This window comes from Miniopterus natalensis, chromosome X, assembly GCF_054644295.1.
Source record: "Miniopterus natalensis isolate mMinNat1 chromosome X, mMinNat1.hap1, whole genome shotgun sequence".
Lineage (NCBI taxonomy): Eukaryota > Metazoa > Chordata > Mammalia > Chiroptera > Miniopteridae > Miniopterus > Miniopterus natalensis.
In genome coordinates this window covers 19,707,889-19,724,286 of record NC_142103.1, presented here as the reverse complement: position 1 = coordinate 19,724,286, position 16,398 = coordinate 19,707,889, and the positions used below count along the sequence as shown (strand labels likewise).

Here is a 16,398-nt window from a genome sequence, read left to right as displayed (position 1 = left end):
TTTCTCCCCAGCAGCACAGATGCTCCACTGGAATTCTGTACTTGGTCCCTTGTTCATAAAATTTGTGGTTTCATGTCTAGGGATCCAAAAATCCCATGCAAATGTATGGGCAAACTGTTGTTTATAACATTCCCTTATAATTGTCTGTGGAATCTGTAGAGGTACACCAGTCCATCACTGATACTGGTTATTTATGTTTTCTACTTTTATTTCTACCTCAATTTGTCTAGAAGTTTATCAATTTTATTGATTCTTTAAAAAACCATTTTATCTCATTGAATTTTCTTTATTTGTCTTTCCTTGATTTTATTGATTTCTGATTTTATATTTATTACTTTATTCTGATACTTTGGATTTAATTTGCCCTTCTTCATCTAGAACTTTAATGTGGAAGCTTAGATCATGGAATTGAGATTTTCTTTTCTAAATTATACCTTTAATTTTTCTTTAAGTGCTGTTTTAGTGTCACCACACAAGTTTTGATGTTTTTTAAAATTTTCATTTGTTCAAATGAACTTTCTAATTTAATTGTCTTCCTCTTTGAAATACGGATTATGTAAGACTGTGTTGCTTAATTTCCAAATACTTGAACTTTTTCAAGATATTTTTTTGTTACTGGTTTTTAGGTTAGTTCTGTATGATACCAACATTTAATTTCCTAAGATTTTTTTTTTTTTATGGCCCAGGATATGGTCTTTCTTGATCAGTTTTTCATGGTCTCTTGAAAAGAATGTCTATTCTACTATTGTTGGGTAGAGTGTTTTGTAAATGCCAATTTGGTCAAGTTCATTATTAGTGCTGCTGAGTTCTTTTATATCATTGGTAATTTTCTGCCTAATTATTCTATCAATTACTGAGGAAAAGATGTTGAAATCTCAAAGTATAATTGTGTCTGTACTTTTGATTTTTTCTTTCTTTTCTATTATTTTTTGCTTCATGAAATTTAAAGTTCTGTTCATAGGTGTATAAATGTTTAGGATTATTATGTTCCCTTGATGAACTGATACCTTAATCATTATAAAATAGTCTCTGTTATCCATAGTAATATTCTTTGATTTGAAATGTACTTCGTCTGATATTAATATAGCAACTTCAGCATTCTTTTGATAAGTGTTTGTATGTTTCCTATCTTTTTACTGTGGATCTATCTATACCATTATATTTATACTTGTAGTGTATCTTACAGAGAGCATATAATTGCAATTTATATCATTTACATTTAATGCAATTATTGATTTCTTTGGAATTATGTCTAATATTATACTGTTTTCTATTTATCCCTTCTCTTTTTCATTCATTTTTTTCTTATTTCTGAATTATTTGGGGGTTTTTGAATTTTATTTTATTATTGCATTTTTATTGATTTATTGACTTTTTTACTATATTTCTTTGCAGTTTCTTTAATGATTGCTTTCTAGATTAAAACATACACACTTAATGTTCACAATATCCTTAGAGTTAATATTTTGTCACGTCAAGTGAATATAAAACTTTATGACCACATGAGATCTTTTACCCTTCCCCTTTTTGTTTTAATTGTAACATGGAATACATCTATATACATTGAAACCTTCGCACACAATGTTATAATTTTTGTTTTTGACAGTCACACGCATTTTAAAGACTTTAGAAAAATAACCTATTATGTTTTCCCAGATTATTTACAATTTCTGTTGTTCTTCATTTATTCCTGAAGTTTTCTTCTAGTATAATTGTTTTTTCTTTCTGAAGAACATCCTTTAGCATTTTTAGAATAAATCTCCTGGCAGTAAGTTTCTTTATTTGTGCTCACGTGAAAATATTTCTATTTTGCATTCATTTTTTAAAGATATTTTCATGAAATATAGGTTTCTGGATTGTGATTACACTGCCTCCTGGCCTCCATGGTTTCTGATGGAAAATCTCTGAAGTTGTTCAGATCACTGATCCCTTATACATAGTCACTTTTCTCAGCTGTTTCAAGACTTTTTCTTTCTCTTGTGTTTTCACCAGATTATGATGTGGCTAGGCATAATTTTCATTGAGTTTAACCATTTGGGTTTTTCAAAATTTAAATCCATAAGTTCACTTTTCATCAAATATGGATGTATTTGGACCATTATTTCTTCAAATATTTTTTCTATACCAATTTTTTCCTCCTTTTTTCAGATTCAAATGGCACACATGTTAGATATACATATGTTGTCCTATAGGTCCCTACTATGTTCATTCATTTAATTTTTTTCTCAATCTTGTTCAGTTTGGATGGTTTCTATTGATCTACATTCAGTTTTAATAACTATCTGTCATTGCCCTTCCTCTACTGAGCCCATCCAGTGATTCTTTTTTCAGATACTATATATTTTTTAGCCCTAAACTCTTCATTTGGTTCTTTTTATAAGTTCTATTTCTTATTTGAGAAGTTCTCTTTCTGTTTATTTCAACAACATCCCTTCTTCCTTCACTAAGCATGGTTATGGTAGCTGCTTTGAAGTCTTTGTCTGTAAATTTCTGTCTTGTCTAATTTCTGAATTTAATGTAATTGAAATGTATTTACAGCATTACTGTTTATAATATTTGTTGTTGGATTTTGAATTTTAAAGTATAAAATTTAAGGGAATTCCTTTTATCCTTCTTCCTATATATTTAAATTTTTTATTGGGAAGGGCTTTTGTATTTTATCAAATTATTCATTAATATCTATTAAAATATTATAAAATTTCTCTAGAAATGTTAATATAAGAAATTATGTTGGGAGAGTTATGATATTGAATTAAACTTGCATTCCTAGAATAATTTTTGTTTTTCTGTGATGTATTATTCCTTTGATACTTTGCTGGATTCTACTTGTTAATATTTTGTTTGCAACTTTAGTTTGTATCAGTGAGTGCTATTTATCTCTAGTCTTATTTTTTAGATTTTAATATTGAAACTACATTGTTTCATGCAATGAATTGGGGGAAATTTTAAACTTTTCGTCTTTTTTAAAACTTCAATTATAACTTCTTATTTCCATTCTAACTTTGGGATTATGTCACAGCTATCCACAGATTCCCACAGCTCTTAATTATGTTATCAGAATAATGAATAATCATTCTGTCATTACAGAAACTTTAGACCTGGAATGATTCTCTAGTGTGAAAACTTTAGCACTATGAAACACCACTTGGATCTGAAGATTTTCATTAAGAACACCAATATTAAAAACAACTTATTTGTAGTATTCTGTCAATCTTGATGCATACTCAGAGTCAGAAATAATGCCACACCAAAGATTACCATCAAAATGGAAGCAGGAATTCAGCTGGTAGCTGGAAAAGTAGGAGCAACAAGAATTCTTGCCATTTATGAATCTTTTTTTTCTAGCACCTAAAATAATGTTTAGCCCATAGTAAACAAATGAATAACATAAAGTAAATTAAGGAATAAATACTTTATGTGAGAGGAAACACCAGTGTTCTGCCCTTCCACAAGTGCAATAAATGACCTGGCAAAATGGTCACAATTTTTACAGAACTATGAAATCCAAGCAAAAATTAAGACAAATAAGGGAAGTCTTGGTGAAAAAGAAGCAGCTTCTTTGTAGTAAGAGATGACAGCCTGCACTCCTGGTACAGGTTGTTAGTGCCAGAAGGAAGAATACAGACCTTATTCTTAAAAAATTGTGTTTGTCTTTTTAGACTTCTCTGGTGGATCCCTGAAGTACAGGCACAAGGACTTGCCTTTGTTTTGCCTGACTTAGAATATTCCTAAATCTACAGTGATGTTTTGGGTGTGGTTTGCCAGAAAAATTTAAAGGTATACAAATTATCTGCATCAGACTGAGACAAAAAACAATAGACCAGACAAGCAAGAGACAGGCTAAGTGACCTGGGAAGGAAGAGGTTGAGAAAGGAGATATTTGAGAAATAAGACATTTTTAAGGCATTCATGTATACCAGGGAATGGAGAAGGCCACATACATGCTTGATGCATGCTTATAAAAAGCCTGAGAAGCTACTATTCTTTCACATGTTTTTGAGCTGACCTTCAGCTTCTGAGCCTCTGTGCAAGCCTAAATTAAAGGCTAACACAAATTTATAAACATCCTCATTGTCATTAAAAGAAGGCCCTCACAGACTCAATCTGCTTTGCCTAGAGGTGTTTTAAGGAACTGTGTCAATATACTAGATAACCATTAAGCTGATAGAACAATGATTTCAGTGACCACAAAAGACAACAAAAACAGACTTCAGAAAAGTAGTTTAGAAAAGTCACTAAATAAGCAAACAAAATTAACCCACAAGTAGTAACAAGTAACCTCAGAAAGAAGGATAAATCTGATTTCCAGAGTTGCCACATGGACAAAGAACTAAAGAAAAGCAGGAGAACAATGTCTCAACAAATAAAGAATATCAATAAAGGATCAGAAATGATAAAAAATAATCAAATAGAAATTTGGGGACTTAAAAGTACAATAACTGAACAGAAAAATTCACTAGGTTCCTTCAGCAACAGAATTGAGCAGACTGAAGGAAGAATAAGGGAAGTTAAAGATAGATCAACTGAGATTATCCCATCTCAAGAACAGAAAGAAAAAATCAAGAAAAATCAACAGCACCAAGAGACACATGAGACACTATCAAGTTTACTGACATACACATGATGGGAATGTCCAATGGAGAAGAGAAAAAGAAAAGGGAAGAAAGAATATTTAAAGAAATAATGGCCATAAAATTTCCAACATTGAGGAAAGACATGAACTAAACATCTAAGAAGCTCAATGAACTCTAAGCACAAATTACTCTAAGAGATCCACACCAGGACACATTATGGTCAAAATTACAGGGGCTCTTTAACAAGATAAACAATGAATTTCTCTTTAGAAGCCACTTAGGCCAGAAAGCAGTAGGATGAGATATTTAAAGTTCTTAACAAAACAAAACAAATTGAGATTTAGTGGACAGTATACTCAATATGGACAATAATATTGTATTATAATCATCAAACTTACTAACAAACTAAAAGTTCATTATTTCAACTATGAAAAAAAAGTATAATTATGTAATGTGATAGAGGTGCTCATTACCACTACAATGGCAATCATATTAGAATATATAAATATATCAAATTAACATGTTATACACCTTAAATTACACAATATTATATATCAAATATAGGGTGGCCCAAAAAAATGGATACACACTCTAACAGCTAATAGCTCAATTTTAAAAATGAAATGTATTTTAATAAACACTGCCTTTATAATTCAGAGTGTGTTTACACATTTTTTTAGACACCCTATATATTTTAATTTTATAAAAGCATTCCTTGGTAAACAAAAACTGAGGAATTTCATCACTAGTATACCTGTCCTACAAGAAATGCTAAAGGGAGTCCATCAGAAGGAAATGAAAGGGCATTAAACAGTAACTCAAAGGCATGTGAAGAAATAAGCAAAAAATGTAGCTACATAGATAAATATAAAATCCAGTATATGTATATTATTGGTTTGTTACTCTTCTTCTGCTTTACTATGTTATATAAAAGGCAAATACATAAAATAATACATATAAATCTATGTTAATGAGCACACAATGTTTAAAAATGTAATTTGTGACAATAATAAATAGAAAGATATACTGTTGAAACTAAGTTGGTATTAATTAAAACTTTGTTGTTATAATGTTCAGGTGGTCATTTTAATTCCCAAATTAACTTAAGAAAAAATATTAAAATAATGTACAGAATAAGAAACAAGAAGGAAATTAAAAGATACCCTATAAAAATAAATTAATCATAAATGAAGACAGTAACAGGAATTTATGAGGAAAGTAATATGTATCCTATAGAAAACAACAAATGGTGGAAATAAGTCCTTTCTTAACTGTAATGACTTTAGATATGAATGTATTACACTTTCCAGTTAAAAGGCTAAGATTGTCAGAATGGTTAAAAATACATGATGTCAGAACAGATTTTAAAAATTCTTCCTCTATATGCTGTCAATAAGAGACTCGTTTTAGGTCCCAAGTTACAAATATGTTGAAAGTAAAAAAATGAAAAGATATTCCATGCAAATAATAACCAGAAAGAGCTGGGTGGCTATAGTTCAAACAAATAGAACTTAAGACAAAAATTGTTGTGAGAGACAAAAAAAGACATTATATATTGATAAAAGGTTCAAATCATCAAGAAGATATAGCAATTATAAAAGTATAAGCACTTAACAACAGAGACCAAAAATACAGGAAGAAAAACTGAAGGGAGAAAATAAAGATCTATAACAATGCCCTTTTTTCAATAATGGATAGAACAGCTAGACAAAGAGAATCAGTAATGAAAGAGAGGACTTGAAAAATACTATAAAGCAATTAATCCTAACAGACACATATAAAACTCCCCATTCAACAATAGCAGAAAAGGCATTTTTCTCAAGTGCACATGGAACATTCTCTGGAATAGACCATATATCAGGCCCCCCAAACCACATAAAAATTAAAATATTATTATCATTCAAAGTATCTTCTCCCCAATGGAATTAAACTAGAAATCAACAACAGAAGAAGACTGACAAATTCATAAATATGTGAAAATTAAGCAGCACACACACTATTAATCAATGGATCAACTATGAAATTGGAAAATATTTTGAGAAGAGTGAAATGAAAACTTAACCTACCAAAATGTATGAGATATAGCAAAAACAGTACTCAGAAGGAAATAACTGAAGTTTAGATTAGAAAAGAAAAACAAACTTAACCCAAATTAGCAAAAGACAGGAAATGGTAAAGATTAAAATGGAGAAAGACAAAATAGAGAATATAAAAAAATAAAACAAAGATAATTAAGAAGACCAAAAGTTGGTTCTCTGAGAAGTCAACAAACTTAATAAACCTTTAACTAGAGTGACTAAGAAAAAAAGAGAAGACACAAATCATTAAATTATAAATGAGAGTGGGGGGGATTATTACTAACCCTATGGGAATTTAAAGGATTATAAAAGAATACAATGAAAAGTTGTATTCCAATTAATCAGATAACATGAATGAAATTGACAAATTCCTAGAAACACACAAACTACCAGAAGTGACTCAAGAAGAAATAGAGAATCTGATGAGACCGATAACAATAAAGATATTAAATCATTAATCAAAAAACCTTCCAACAGCCCGGCCAGGCGTGGCTCAGCGGTTGAGCATCCACCTAGGATCCAGGCGATCGGGATTCAATTCCCGGTCAGGGCACATGCCCAGGTTGCGGGCTCGATCCCCAGTTGAGGGCATGCAGGAGGCAGTCGATCAATGACTCTCTCATCATTGATGTTTCTATCTCTCTCTTTCTCTCCCTCTCCTTTCCTCTCTCTGAAATCAATAAAGATATATTTTTAAAACGCACACACACACAAAAACCTTCCAAGAAAGAAAATCCAAGGCCTGAGGGCTTCACTGGTAAATTGTACCAGACATTTAAAGAATTAACACCAATTTTTCTCCAATTTCTACAAAATAGAAGATATGGGAACACTTTGTAATTCATTTTATGAGACCAGTATTATCCAGAAACTAAAGCCAGATAATGACATCACAAGAAAAGACGAGTATGAACCAATATCACTTATAAATATAGATGCAAAAATCTTAAACAAAATACTAGCCAACTAAATCTAGCATCGTATTATGCACTATGACCAAATGAGATTTATCTCAGGAATGCAAGAATGGTTCAACATACAAAAATCAATCAATATATTGCATCACAGTAATAGAATAAAGATTTTTAAAAAACAAGATCATCTCAATTGATGCAGAAAAAGCATTTAACAAAATATATCACTTTTTCATGATAAAAATATTCAACAAACTAGTAATAGAAGGAAATTTTGTCACCTTAATAAAGGGCATTTATGAAAAACCCACAGCTAACATATTACTCAATCATAAAAGAATTAAAGATTTTCCTTTAAGATCAAGAAAAAGAGAGGGCCCTGGTCAGGTAGCTCAGTTGGTTGGAACATCATCACAATACGGCTAAGTTGTGGGTTCAATCCCTGGTCAGGGCACACACAGAAAACAATCAATGAACACATAAATACGTGGAACAACAAATTAATGTTTCTCTCTCCCTCTCTCCCACTTCCTCTCTGTCTCTAAAATCAATCAATAAAATTTTTTTAAATAATAAAAAATAAAAATAAATTAAAAAGAGGAGAGGATGCATGCTTTTTCTACTTCCATTCAACGTTGTACTGGAAATTCTATCTAGAGCAATTAAGCAAGATAGAAAATAAAAGGCAGAAGAAAACTGGAAAAAAATTATCTCTATTCTCAAAAACATGATCTTATATAGGGAAAGTCCTATAGTACTGATGCACAAAAATATAGATCTAATAAATGAATTCAGCAAAGTTGCAGAATACAAGATTAGCACATGAAAATCAGTTATAGTTCCTGACACTGATAATGAATGATTCATTAAGTTAATTAAGAAAACAATTGCATTTACAAGACCATCAAAAATTATCTCAAAGAAGAGCATAAACAATAAAAAGGAATGAAGTACTGGTACATGCTACAAAATGGATGCACCTCAAAAGAGCATTCTAAGTTAAAGCAGACACAAAAGGTCAACTATTTTAGGATTTAATTTATAGAAATATTCAAATTAGCTAAATCCAGAGACAAAAAAGGCAGATTAGAGATTGTCAGAAAATGGGGGAGGGAAGAATGGGGAATGACTGCTTAACAGGTAGTGGTTTCCTTTGGGAATAATGAAATGTTTTGAAACTAGAAAGAGATGATGGTTGCATAACATTAACAATGTACTAAATACCATTCAATTGTACAAAGTTATTAATTTTATGTAAATTTTACCTCAATAAAAAAAATAATGTATGTAACACTGAAGGCATTACCATCATAATCTTCATCCCCGCCATTACTATGGCAAATGTTTCCCAAATTTCACTTTCTTTAAAATGCTTAGATTATGAGAGAAAAAGATAAGTAGACTAAAATTTAAAACTAACGTCAGGATAATTTGCATAATATGTTCTTGTCTTCTCTCTGTTCTCTTTCAGATTATGTCTGGCCACTACCTAGATATTTGTGCCCCGTCTGGATATCTTTAGATGTTTTATTTTCGACAGCGTCCATCATGCACCTCTGCGCTATATCGCTGGATCGGTATGTAGCAATACGTAATCCTATTGAGCATAGCCGTTTCAATTCGCGGACTAAGGCCATCATGAAGATTGCTATTGTTTGGGCAATTTCTATAGGTAAATATCTTTCTTGGCCATTAGAATTGCAACAGCTATGCTCAATACCTTCGGATTATGTACTGTGAACAACGAACAGACGTCGACCGGTAACATTTGCGTATAATCGGGATTGTTCTGTTTAATAATTATTCTTAACCTATTTATCTGATATTTAGGTTAACAATAATAAAAGAAATGTAATGTATATGAATATTGAAATGAATAGTTTCCATTTATTCTGCCAAATTATTTTATGCATCAATATGCCAATGAATTCTGCAACACAGACTCAAAACTTTAGAGATGTTTAAAATGATTTGAAGATGACGAGGATATGTGGCAAAATCTAAATTTTTAAAAATGTAGCATTTAAATATTATAAAACATAAATCTATTCCAGAATATTAATCTTAATATTTTAATTTTATTTTTATATATTCTTCGGTGGAAATATTAATAGTGCAATAGGAATCTTCATGAGGTAAACATGCCTCAAGTTATGTTGCTAATCAACCAGAAATATATAATTTTCCCCTCCATTTTTAAATATCTTTTTGGGTTTTTGTTACACAGCAAAAGAAAAAAATTTCTTGATTTTTTTTAAAGATTTGGGGAAGGTTGAAGGAGAGAAATGATCCTTTTATTGCTTGCAATAAATGTCTTAATGCTAATATTCAAGACCAAAATTTAACTAATTGCCATATAAGAGCCTTTACAATCTTCTTATTTCCCTTTTTTTCTCAGTTGGAACTTATATTTAGTGTCTCATTAAATAATTCTTTTTAAAAGTTATGTTTCTGTAAAATAGTCTCATAAAGTTTACAACAAGATCAAGACCTCTCTACAATTTTCTCTAATATCATCTAAAGATTTTTACTCCAGGTTTATCCATAAAATTAATTTATTTAACATTTAAGATTATTCTGCTGTAGGGGAATACACACAGACATCCTTTTGGACAAAAAGCAATGACACGTACACCACAAAAAAAAATTAATCTATATGCACAATTTGATCTACATATTCAAAAGTTTACAGAGTTTACCTCCTCTACCCTGAATAACTCATCTAAAAAGATGAGTTCTTATGGTGCTTACAAAGGAAATATACAGCTAAATTAAATTAGAATATTAGGTAACTAACTGCTTTTCTCTTGCTGCTTTTAAGATTCTTTCTTTATCCTTAACCTTTTGCATTTAATTGTGGTGTGTCTTGGTGTGGGCCTCTTTGGGTTTATTTTATTTGAGACTCTCTGTGCTTCTTGGACTTGTATGTCTATTTCCTTCATCAAGTTAGGGAAATTTTCTGTCATTATTTTTTTCAAATAGGTTTTCAATCTCTTGCTCTCTCTCTTTTCCTTGTGTTGTACTCCCACGATGTGAATGTTGGTACACTTGAATTTGTCCCAGAGATTCCTTATTTAGTTTCCTACAAGGGAGCTTCCATAAGACTGTCAGCTGATTTCTCAACAGAAATTTTGCAGGCCAAAAGGGATTGGCAAGAAATATTCAAACTGATGAAAAGCAAGGACTACAACCAAATTACCCTACCCGGCAAAGCTATCATTTAGAATCAAAGGACAGATAAAGAGCTTCCCAGACAAGATAAAGCTAAAGGAGTTCTTCACCACCAAATCAGTATTATATGAAATGTTAAAGAGTTTTCTTTAAAATGAAGAAGAAAAAATATCAAAAATATGAGCAATAAAAAGGCGGCAAATACATATTTATCAACAATTGAATCTAGGAAACAAAATAAACAAGCAGAACAGAAAGAGAGTCATCGATAACAGAGAACATTTTGATGGTTGCCAGATGGGAGTTGTTTGGTGGGATAGGTGAAAAAGGTGAAAGGATTAAGAAGTACAAATTGGTAGTAACAAAATAGTCATGGGGATGTAAAGTACAGCATCGGGAATATAGTCAATAATATTCTAATTATATATTGTATCAGATGGGTGCAAGACTTATCAGGATGATCACTTAGTAAGTTATGTAAAGTCTAATCATGGAGTTGTACACCTGAAACTAAAATAACAATGTATATCAACTGTAACTGAAAATTTTTTAAATGATTTTAATTTTTTTTAAAAAGTAAAAATAAATTTTAACAAACACATTGTATCACCTAGAAAAAAATTAGAATATTAGGGTCATCAGCTTCTAATAATAACTCTTATATTAAAGACAAAAAAAATGGGAAAAAATACTGTAAGCACTGAGAAGCTAATAAGAGTGTGGGATTCAGAAAAAGACAGAAATCCAGGAAAAATGATTATAACTTTTGGGTCATTTTGCCAGTGATGTATTTACAAACCTGAAGCTGTGACTGACAGGTCAAGAGCTTATTTCACAATCTCATGATCAGTGGAAAACCATAATAAGAATATAGAGCCTGGCAAGGGTCAACCAACTTAAACTTATTTTTTCGATCCCAATTATCTGTACACTAGAAATAAAGATGGACCAGGATTAAACCACCCTTGTCATAGTGTTTAGGCCTAATTCAACTCACCTATGTAACCAAGAAAAACCTTAGTCTGAAAATTAGATTGAGATGATTTCATGTTCTTCCCAAATTTTTTGGTATAGGTAAAAAAAATCATCATTCCAGGCTTCAAATTATTTCTTTCAATAATTTTTCAATTCTAGTAACAGAAATACAATAATAAACAGACACATGAAGACACAGGACAACATGAACCAAATATAACACAATATACGATAATAGAAATGAGCCCAGAGGCACTAAAGATGTTGAATTACCTGAAATAGACTTTAAACAACTATTTGTAATGTGCACATGAAAATTAAAAGCTGAACTTAAATATTTCAGCAAAAACCTGCAAACTATAAAGAGTGACATTTAGGATTTGAGAAACAACTAGAAAATCTGGAGGTTAAACATAACGTGAAAACCTAAGAACCGAAAGGCAGATTAGACATGTCTAAAGAGAGCATTATTGGAGGTTGGTTAGAAGAAACTGTGCTGGAGGAAGAAAGAAAAATGGGAAGGGTATGAAAGAGAGAGGATAAGAAGATAATAAACATATAATATAAAATGAGCAGAATTCCACAAGGTGAGAAACGAATGTCAGAAAAACAATATTTGAAGAAATAATGGCTTTTAGAATTGATGAGAGACACTGATTCTCTTATTTAAGGAGCGCAGCAGGTCTCAAGCAGAATGAATAAAAATCAATCAACATTTAGACTCATCACAGTGACATTGCAGAAAAAAAGAAAAAAATAGTATCAATCTTAAAGAAAAAAAATAAAGGGAGATCAACTTCAATAGAACAACAATAAGATGGATGGATTCTCCTCAACAACAGCGAAAGCTGGAAGAGGTTGAAAGTATAGTATTAATGTGCTGTTGTTGTTTTTTTAAAAGTGAATGCTGAGTTGGAATTATATACTCAGGAATGTGTGCCTCAATAATCAAAGTAAAATAAAGACATTATAAGACAAGCAAAAGCTAAGAGAACATGGTAAAAACATACTCACTTAGGAAACACTAAGGGGTTTTCATAAGACAAAGGAAATGGCCACAGATGGAAAGTGTGGAGATGCAGGAAGCAATTAAAAGCAATGAAAATGGCAAATGTATGGTTAAATATAAATAAATATTGACTGTATACAACAACAATAACAGGGTCTTCTGGAGCTCAGAATATTTATGGAACTAAAATGCACAAAACAACAGCATATAAGTAAAGAGGGTTGAAAGTAAACTTTTTCATTGTCCAGGAGAAAAATAATGATATTTGATATTAAACTTTGATGATAGACTACGTAATCTTTTGTACATTCAAGGGCACGAATAGACAAGGACTATTAAACTTCCAGATTTACTGAGGAATATTATAGTATAATAAAGCAAATCCAAAAGCAGGCAATAACAGAACAGGAAGGAAAATATATAAACACATTCTAAGATCGCAGAACTAAAACCAAATAACTGATGCTTGAACACAGTGAGGGTTAGGGGCATGAGCCCCACCCACAACTGAAGATCCATGTAGGAATTTTGACTCCCTCAAAGCTTGTGTAACGCCTTAATGTTAACTTTCCCAGTAACACAAACAGTTGATTGACACATGTGGTACCTGTGATTTGTATTATGTACTGTATTCTTATGATAAAGCAAACTAGAGAAAAGCAATGTTATTAAGAAAATCACCAGAAAGAGAAAATACATTTACAGTACTGTAGTGTATTTACTGATACAATAAATTTGCTTCATCTCTTTATAAGGTGAATTGTCTGTCTGTCAGTACCTTATATGACACAAAACACTGTAAATGTTATATGTGTTACTAATAGTAGGCATAAAAAGACAATGGGAAAAATTTGTGTGTATTTATAGGTATAATGATTCATACATTGATTATAAAGCAGCAGCAGTGTGATTGCTTTATGACAACCTAGTATAATTGATACAGTTGCTTCACGGTAGCTTAGCTTACACGCTAATGAATAAATCGTTATAAAAATTTTTGGCACACAGTATTACAGTCATATTCATAATACAGTATTAGAAATATTGTTGCATTTTTAAAAATCACTTACTTGTGATGATAGGCTAATATGCTATCTCTTCAATTACAAGAGAGGTATACTGTAGGGTCATGTAATTCTTTGAGAGCAAAGGTATAAAAGAGCAAGAAAACTAACCCATCATTCGTTTTATATTGACTATCACTTCCCTACGAGTCTTGCACACAGTACACATGATGAGTACTTAGGCAATGATGACGATGACACAAAAATGTCTCATACAGATGGCTCTTGCAGTACAGTTATTAGATTTTCACATGAAGACCCATCCACATAAACAACAGATGAGTTTCTTGACTGTGCAGCCTGATGACTGTTTACTATCCATTAAGGGGGAGTGGATCATCAGAAAGGTCTCCATCCTTGTTTTTTTCACATTGAAAAGGAGGAGGAGAAAGAGGAGGCTGAGGAGGAGAAGAAGGGGAGGGGTTAGTCCTGCTGTCTCAGCGGCGGCAGAGGTGAAGAAGAAGGCGGAGGTGGAAGGGGAGGCAGAAGAGGCAGGCACGCTCGGTGCAACTCTATAGAGATACATAATCACTTCTGTCGGGATACTTTGCTCTTTCATTTCTCTAAAAATGTTTCTATACTGCATCAATCTCTCCCCACCATTTGCTTTAGTTTCAGTGCCCATATCCTAGAAGGGTCCATGTCATAAAGGAAGTCAAAAGCAGTCTTGAGTAACCAAAACCCTTCTGCCATCATGTCTAATGACTTGTTTTCTGGCACTGTTGGTTCTATGTCTTCTTCCTCATTGTATGGTGCCGGTTCAAAAGCACTCATCTCCATCAAGTCATCTCCTGTTAATTCCTTTGGCACGGTGTCTTTTAGCTCTTAAATTTCCCCAAGATCCATATCTTGAAACCCTTCAAATCCCCCACCCCACCCCCACCTTTTTTGCCATATCCACAATCTCTTCCATGATTTCCTTGTTTGGCTCTATCATAAATCCTGTGAAATCAGGCACAGCATCTGGACACAGTTTTCTCTGGCAGGAATTTATTATCTCAGGCTTGATGGCTTTCATGCCTTTTTTTGTAACAATGATAGCATCATCCAGACTTTCATGATGTTTTATGGAGATTCTCTCCCATAGTGTTGACAATCCTTTCCATAGAGAAGCATGAATAATGAGCCTTAAAAATCCTCATAACCCCCTGATTTAGCAGCTGACTTAGAAATGTGTTTGGGGACAAGTAGACCACTTTGATGCCTTTTGTGCTCAAGTCATGGGATTCTGGATGGCCAGGGACATTGTCCAATATCAAAAGAATTTTCAAAGGCAGTCTCTTTCTGGTAAGGTACTTCTTGACTTCAGTCTTTTTTGTTGTTTAACCAAAAGACTGGCAGTTGGTGTTTATCTTTTTCCCTCACTGCTTGGAGGTTACAGCTTTATAGATAAGGGCAGCCCTGATCATAAACCCTACTATATTTACACAAAACAGTAGAGTTAGTCTATCTCTTCCTGCCTTAAATCCTGGTCCTCGCTTCTCTTCCTTAGTAATAAATATTCTTTGCGACTTTTTTTTTTCCAGAATAGTTCACTTTTATCTGCATTAAAAACCTGTTCATATCCTTTCTCTTCGATGGTTTTCTTAAGGACATCTGGGAATTTGTCTGCTGCCCTGGTTGGCAGACACTGCTTCTCCTGTTACCTTGATATTTTGTAAGCCAAACGTCGTTCTAAAATTATCAAACCATCTTTGCTGGTATCAAATTCTCCAGCTTTAGATCTTTCGCCTTCCTTTTTCTTTAATTTATCATATAATAACCTTGCTTTTTCTCAAATCATATTAGAATCTATAGGTATACCTTTCTTATAGCAATTCTGCACCCACATAAAAGCTGCATTTTCAATATAAGATAATAAGATATTTTGCAAAAAGTGCAATGTTTTTGTACCTGCTGGTATAGGTGTTGGCTTTCTTTAATTGCTGTTGTATTTTGTAGTTTTCAGTTTAGAGACCTTGCACATCTTTGTTATATTTATCCCTAAGTGTTTAAATTCCTAGAATGTTATCATAAATATTATTGGTATTTAAATTTTTTCTTTCCAAAAGTTTGTTGCTAGTATATGGAAACACATTTGATTTTTGTGTACTTACTCTGTACCAAGATATCTGGCTAAATTCATTTAGCATTTCTAAGATTTGTTAACAATTCATTGACATTTTCTACATACCCAGTAATGTTAGAATGGCAAATTTATTTCTTCTTTTCCTATCTTAACATGTTCTTTAATTTATTTTTCTTGCTTTATTGCACTGATAGGACTTGCAAAATAAAGTTTAACAAAAATAGAGATAATAAATATCTTTTTCCTGAGTAGAATAAAGGAAAGTACTTAACATTTAAACATTAAGAATGATGTTTGCTAGTTGTAGATTTTGTGAAACACCTTTAATTAGATTAAGGAAATTTCCTTCTATTCTATATTTACTTTTTATCATAAACAGGTATAAATTTTGTCAAATCATTTTTACACATCTATTGGGATGATTATAGGATTTCTTTCTTCCTTTCTCCTCTTAGCATGGTAAATTATATAAATTTTATATTGTAATTAATTTTGCATGCTTAGGATAAGTCCCATTTGATAATGGGGTCTTTCTTTTTTCTATA

At 31.9% G+C, this 16,398-nt stretch overlaps 1 protein-coding gene across 1 annotated transcript in view; it reads left to right on the top strand.

Moving 5' to 3' along the window:
- HTR2C (5-hydroxytryptamine receptor 2C) overlaps positions 1 to 16,398 on the top strand; it is a 101,107-nt gene that overhangs the window by 59,918 nt on the left and 24,791 nt on the right. Inside the window, exon 3 of the mRNA XM_016213559.2 lies at positions 9,038 to 9,238. Within this exon, the coding sequence (XP_016069045.1) occupies positions 9,038 to 9,238 (201 nt within the window). The remainder of the gene's footprint in view (positions 1 to 9,037; positions 9,239 to 16,398) is intronic.